The sequence below is a fragment of the Rhipicephalus microplus genome, chromosome 1 (assembly GCF_043290135.1).
Source record: "Rhipicephalus microplus isolate Deutch F79 chromosome 1, USDA_Rmic, whole genome shotgun sequence".
NCBI classification, from domain to species: domain Eukaryota; kingdom Metazoa; phylum Arthropoda; class Arachnida; order Ixodida; family Ixodidae; genus Rhipicephalus; species Rhipicephalus microplus.
In genome coordinates, this window is record NC_134700.1 from 108,518,801 (window position 1) to 108,525,208 (window position 6,408).

General features: G+C 46.8%; 1 protein-coding gene across 1 annotated transcript; it reads left to right on the top strand.

The window, feature by feature from the left end:
• The first annotated feature begins 2,218 nt into the window (after positions 1–2,218).
• On the top strand, positions 2,219–4,428 carry LOC119178364 (homocysteine S-methyltransferase YbgG). The gene has a single exon (XM_037429563.2). It carries the CDS (start codon positions 2,577–2,579, stop codon positions 3,612–3,614), a length of 1,038 nt encoding a protein of 345 aa, XP_037285460.2. The 5' UTR covers positions 2,219–2,576; the 3' UTR covers positions 3,615–4,428.
• Positions 4,429–6,408: the final 1,980 nt, after the last annotated feature.

Sequence of the window (6,408 nt, forward strand, 5' to 3'; positions counted from 1 at the left end):
AGAATTACTGTGACCATCTTCAAGTTTGAGGGGACCAGTTCGTTTTCCCAAACATCATTAACCTCTTTAACCACAGTGTGGATAGCTTTATCATCCAGGTTCCTGAGACGTTTGTTACTAACTCCATCAGGTCACAGAGCAGATATACTGTTCAAATTGTGTAAAACTCTGATTTCTGCCTCTCTAAAAGGGGCATCCAGTTCCGGGGCAGAAATTCCCATATAGGGGAGCGGGGAGCGAGAACTCGAATTTGTGCCTAACTGAACATATTTATTCGCCAGGGTCTGGAGGAGGTCTGCTTCTGAAGTACCCTCTGCTTTCGCTTTGTTAATAAGCAGGTCGACCGCAAGTCTTTGATTTCCCTTGGTCTACCCGTCATCTAGTAAAACGCCTAAAGAGTGTGCGTGCCTGCGTGCCTGCGTGCGTGTGTGCGTGCGCGCGCGCGCGCGCGCGCGCGTGTGTGTGTGTGTGTGTGTGTGTGTGTGTGTGTGTGTGTGTGTGTGTGTGTGTGTGTGTGTGTGTGTGTGTGTGTGTGTGTGTGTGAGAGAGAGAGAGAGAGAGAGAGAGAGAGAGAACCAAATTGTTTCCTTTCTTGGACCAAATCGTATATCCCCATGCTGAATGCGGTGAATTGAAATCACCAGCTATCACCCAAGGATTATTCTTCAGTACGGATGCATTTTTACCAAGGATGGCCCCGAGATTGTGTTTTTGAGCAGAAGGCGGGCTGTACAAATTTAGGATGAAAATATTCTGGTTCTGACAAATTTTACCATTTGGGATAATCTCTATCACATGTGCCTCAAGGCCAGTCTTCCGGTCTGCCTCACAGATTTTACTTTAGTGCACCATGAAGGTGTCCTATCGTATTAAGGCAGCTATGCATCTGCCCTTATTCAGTTTATTTACAAACTGACCTGTACCCCGGAAGGTACATATTCTCTGTGGGAGTTTTCTGCAACAGCAGAATTGGTGGCCTAAGGCTCTTCTGCCTTGATCAGCTAGAGCCAACGTTACTAGACTTGGCTGCAGCAGTGCATGCAGCCTTAAGTTTTAGAAAGCTTGCGCAGTTCCACTTTCACACAATAATGTTACCTGTTTGAACCACCATTTTGGAAATTGAGTTAGTATGGCCTGCGGCGAGTCCGCATACTCCTTTCAGTCCTCACGATCATGTTCTCGATGTATCTTTTTTGCCTTGACACTTTTGCCCAAGTCTATTGTTTTCATTTTAGTTTCCAATGTTCATATACTCTGCCAGTTGAATGAAAGAAATTTCTAACCATGTGCTCAAGCTACTGTGAAGCTATGGCTTCTCTAATTTGGTTGAGGGTTTCGTTCATCATAGATAGTGATGCTTGTGTGCTTGCTTCTGTATCAGAAGGTTGACTCGGAGGAATCTTTGACCTTGCGTTCTCTCCTTCTGGTGACACTAGTGGTGAGACGGCTTTGCACTTATTAGGTCCACCCGCCAGAATTGGAATATGAGACTAAGTGGTTCGCACAAGTTCCGAAAGCGCTCGAATTCTGATCTGAGTGTCTGTAGAGCCCCTTTAAGCTCTGCGTTTTCTCTCCTTAAAGCCCAAATTTCCCGTGCTCTGGCGAATCACCCTGCGTTACCTGAGCACCACGTTCAGCACTGATCTTGACTGTTTCCGCCTACCTTCTTGATTCGTGAAACCGGACCGTGGAATCCGACCGCTCTCTTGAAAAAGAGCATCTGGCATTGCCACGTTCCCAGGCAATTATTGCTAATTTTAGAGCAGTAATGACTTTTTCAAAATAGGAAATTACAAAAAGTAGTTCTGTTACTCCAATTTCAATTCGAGATAATAACTATGGCGTCTGATTTGAATGGGGAAAACAGTTATTGTACTCTTTCCATGTTTAAGTGCGTTTTTCGTTCTTGTTATCAATTCCTATACATGAAATAGATGAATCTAAAGCTGTATACTGATGTGCATGGCTCAACGCGCAGCGGGCTGCTCCTACGTTGGGACAGTCAGGCCAAACCGGATCACCGCATCGTGGGCCCTCTGGACAGCCCATTCATGTCTGATGTCGCGGCTTTTGATAGCGAATAGATACTTGAAATGTCTAAAAAATTCACGTAATGTACTTCTTGGCTAATCCCTCTGAGTGGGTGTGAGCCATGCCAGTGGCCTCACATCATCATCATCGTCTTCCAGTAAGTCATGGTGTAGTGGAATGCATGGTTGGAAACGCCACAACGGAATCGCGGCACTGAATTGGCTGCGGCGTCTTCACATATTTAGAGGATTGAGATGGCTAAAATGGTTCATCACGTCAGTATCAGTAAACGTGACCCTGGTTCCCCGCAAGTCGCCTGACGCCAGTACAGCCACGCCAGCATTTCCGCTTCACTCTTTGTGCGCACAACTTTGACTTCAGCTCAAATCAGATTGCTCCACTTGGGCCTTCAAGTACTTCACGTATGTCTCTCCGAGGTCTGATAGTTTAAGATAATAGTCACATTGCAACACCTGCATGAGTGCATCTTCGTACATCGCTGACTTTCCTTCCTCCGTAATCGCCGACGTTGAAAATTTTCCGCCATGCTCAAAACAGCTGCCACGCTCTGGAAGCCCCAAAGCTGGAAAAGCCTGATGAAGTCGAGCCGGTCCAATCCGTATCCACGCCTTTCAAGCATGGCGGCGCCCGCAAACTCCACGGGCGCCCCAGTGCGCATTCTGGACGGAAGTATGGGGTCACAGTTGAGCGATCGCGGTTTGATACCGCTCAAGGATCCTCTATGGAGCGCCAGGGTGCTCGTAACCGACCTTCCGGCGATAGTGAACGTGCACAAGAGCTACATCAGAAGCGGCGCCGACGTGGTCACGACGTGCAGCTACCAGGCGAACGTCGACAACCTGCAGTCTCACCTGGGCATTTGCGCTTCCGAAGCCGAGAGCCTAATCGCCCGCAGCTGCGAAGCCGCGATAGCCGCACGGGAACAGTGCGGGCGACCGGGAGTGCTGGTCGCCGGCTCCGTGGGGCCGTTCGGCGCGGCGCAGGCCGACTTGTCCGAGTACACGGGTGCGTACGCGACCGTCAAGAGCGTCGAGGAGCTCGTCGAGTGGCACCGTCCCCGAGTTCGGTGCCTCATCGCGGCCGGTTGCGACGTGCTAGCCTTCGAGACGATACCGGCTGAGCGTGAAGCTCTGGCGCTCGTGCGACTGCTGAGCGAGTTCCCGGACACGCGGGCGTGGATCAGCTTCAGCACATCAAGAGACGCGCCGCACTGCACGGCAAAGGGAGAGCCGCTCGCGGAAGTGATGAACGAGTGCCTTCTTGCTGACGTGAACGGACAGATATTCGCCATCGGCGTCAACTGCTGCCCTCCGCAATCGGTGGCAGCCGCTTTTCGGTCCATTGGACCGCTCCGGGTGCCTTTCGTCGCTTATCCGAACAGCGGCGAGATGTACACTCCGTCCGGCTGGGTTCCGGACGACCGACTGACGCGCAAGCCACTCGCGGCCTACGTACCCGAGTGGATCGACCTTAACGTTCGCTGGATCGGCGGCTGTTGCAGGACTGGGCCGGACGATATCAGTGGCGTTGCACGTGCTGTGAGAAATATCGTTGCAGCGTGACGAGTCATAAGCGTGATTTGCAAAAAGAGCGCTAACGTTGTTTCGACTGAAATCATCAAAGTAGCGCTCTACTCCCGTAACTCAGGCTCAGCAAAGCAATAAAATTGCCTGAGCTGTCCGGATTCTATGAAATTCGCAAATGCCTTTTAACACTGCTTTGAATTTCTTCGTGAAATATTCGTGCTACTTGCTAACATTTAGTGTACGATTGTGACAGCAGACGCGAGGCACGTATATAACCACTTTTATGAGCAGAAGCCAAAAGACAGCTCATGCGTAATGATTTGCTGGCTATGCAGCAACAAACTAAATTTACTGCATCTGTTGTGTTTCCTTCAAAGGAATAATACTTACTTGCCTTCCACCTTTCTTTATTTCTCAACATTTAATCTCTTGTAGTTATAATAATATTTACCATTGAGCAGTTAGCACCTACTTCTTTGGTGTAACTGGAAGCATTTTTGTGGGTACTGTGCACAACAGTGACAGCAAAGCCGAAACACCCGAGAACAACCTTACCCCTCAGCACCACTTATTTATGTTTACATCACTTTTATAGAAAGTAGTAGGCATATGTCTGGGACAAAACTTTTGGTTTGTGGATCTATCCTAAATTGAGCTATGAACAGATCCAGTGACATAGCCAAAATTTTTCTAGTGAGGGTTTTTAATCACTCTATATGTATGTGTGTGTGATTGATATACAAGTGTGACAGATATGTGTGTTCTTGTACTGATGGAAAATTAAGTACCAGCTTTGAGCCTGCATTGTCATTACAAACCTCCACTGGCTATGCCCATGCGATACATGAAAGACCTGTGTAAGCTTCATTTATTTATTCATTTTTATTGCAGACATACTGCACAAAAACGCAAATGCCAATGAAAAGATCTCACATTAGCATATTAGATATGAGGGAAATCAGTTATGTGCGTAAAGGCACGCCCCTCCTCGTAGTTGAGCTTGAAAAAAAAACAACTGTCGCAATGGATGCAAAAATGCAAATTACACGACATGTTGCTCACAGTGGCCTGCCTTCGGTCTCAGCTTTCAAGGGTAAGGGGGAAATGAGATGGGAAGAAAAAGTGCACTGGATGCAACATCAAGTGTGGCAGCTTGGGCTAGTTGGTATGGCATGACGATAGTTATAGCGCGAAAACAAAACGACGACACAGAGACAAGAAGGACACTCGTGTCTTTCGTGTCCTTCTTGTCTCTGTGTCGTCGTTTTGTTTTCGCGCTATAACTATCGACAGGCAACATCAAGGTTTCTTGCTTGACATTACCATCAATGACCTGCACAGCCACAATGATGTGACCCTTTACATTTAAGGATGACCCAATAGCTCTGAGTAAAGCTATTGAGCTGAGTTGTTGCCCCCTTGCACGAATGAGACGTAGAGCTGCACAAGTGCAAAAGGAACAGAATGACACACGAGTCTAGAAAATGAGCACACCCAGAGTGGTCTCTGTACACGCTCACCTTGACTCGCACATTGCTGTGAGGCAATGAAAAATGTGCATTTTACGTGAACAGCGAAATGGCTCACTTTTGGTGAGCACTCATTCTGCTGAAAGTTAGGCATGAATTCCAGTTCCTTGACAGGTAGTGATCATCCACGAATTGATTGCTTCATATTTCTGATAGTGAAAAAAAAAACGATGAAGAGTTCCCTCTCTGTGTAATTGTGTCAGAGTGAGGCACCTTGGAAAGACTCATTGGTGGTTTCCTGAAGCCACCATATGGCTAAGTGCCCTATCCATCCAAGATGTGGATCATTCCTGCCTCATCTTGAAAAACACAGACTGTGCATACCTTTCTGAACAGTCCTGATTTGCGTATAGTTTTTCAAGGCATATGCAAATAATAATTGCTTCAAACTCATCGGAACTAGGGTTGAAGCAGTTCAAGTTCAGCGGAAACTGGGCGGGAACCCATGTTTATATCCTGGCAAGGTGTCTGAAGAGGAACGAAAACTGAATGTTGACAAAAATGAATGGTTGCCAGTTTAGCACGAAACGGCTTAAGCCTACGCTGTCAGAACAGAAGAGCAGCTAAGCACTTTTCTGCTGGCAACTCCCACTAGCAGCTCCTTCATCATGGCTCAAAAGTGTGGGCAAGTAGCGAGAGACAACAGGTATGTGCCCACACACTCGCACTTCCTAACTCAGCCATATCTTGAAAAATTGAATTGCTGCACAAACTTGAAGAAAAACAAGGGAGACAGGAAAGAGCGCAGATTCCTGTCTCCCTTGTTTTTCTTCAAGTTTGTGCAGCAATTCAATTATTCAAGTATTAACCAACTATAGTCTGCAAAAAAGTATTGCTTCAGCCATATCACTCTCCTTCCCGCTCACATTTCGCTCACCAACACTCACTCATTTCAGCAATCGCTGCCATTCACACTTACTGGTACCCTTCCACGTTCATTTCTCAACTCAGATACATATATGTCAAGGCATATGAAGTGCTCACACATGGAAAAGCAACGACAAATTTTTAACTGTAACTGGTAAGCGCACTTGCTCAAAATAACTTAATCATGCTGTGATGAGTGTGACGATTAAAGGTACTATTTGCTATGATTTAATTCTTCGATTTGAAATTGCACCGATATGACACAAAGTGGTGACGGTGGAAACAAAAGTATGTGCGTTACTTAGAATCCTGCAGATTATCCATATAGATTTGTAATAGGAAAGAAGCTAGTTCTATGAGCCTTGATGGGCCCTTTATTCAACTTAGTAAGACTGCTGTTGTTATACTCACTAACTGCAGCAGCATACCATGTC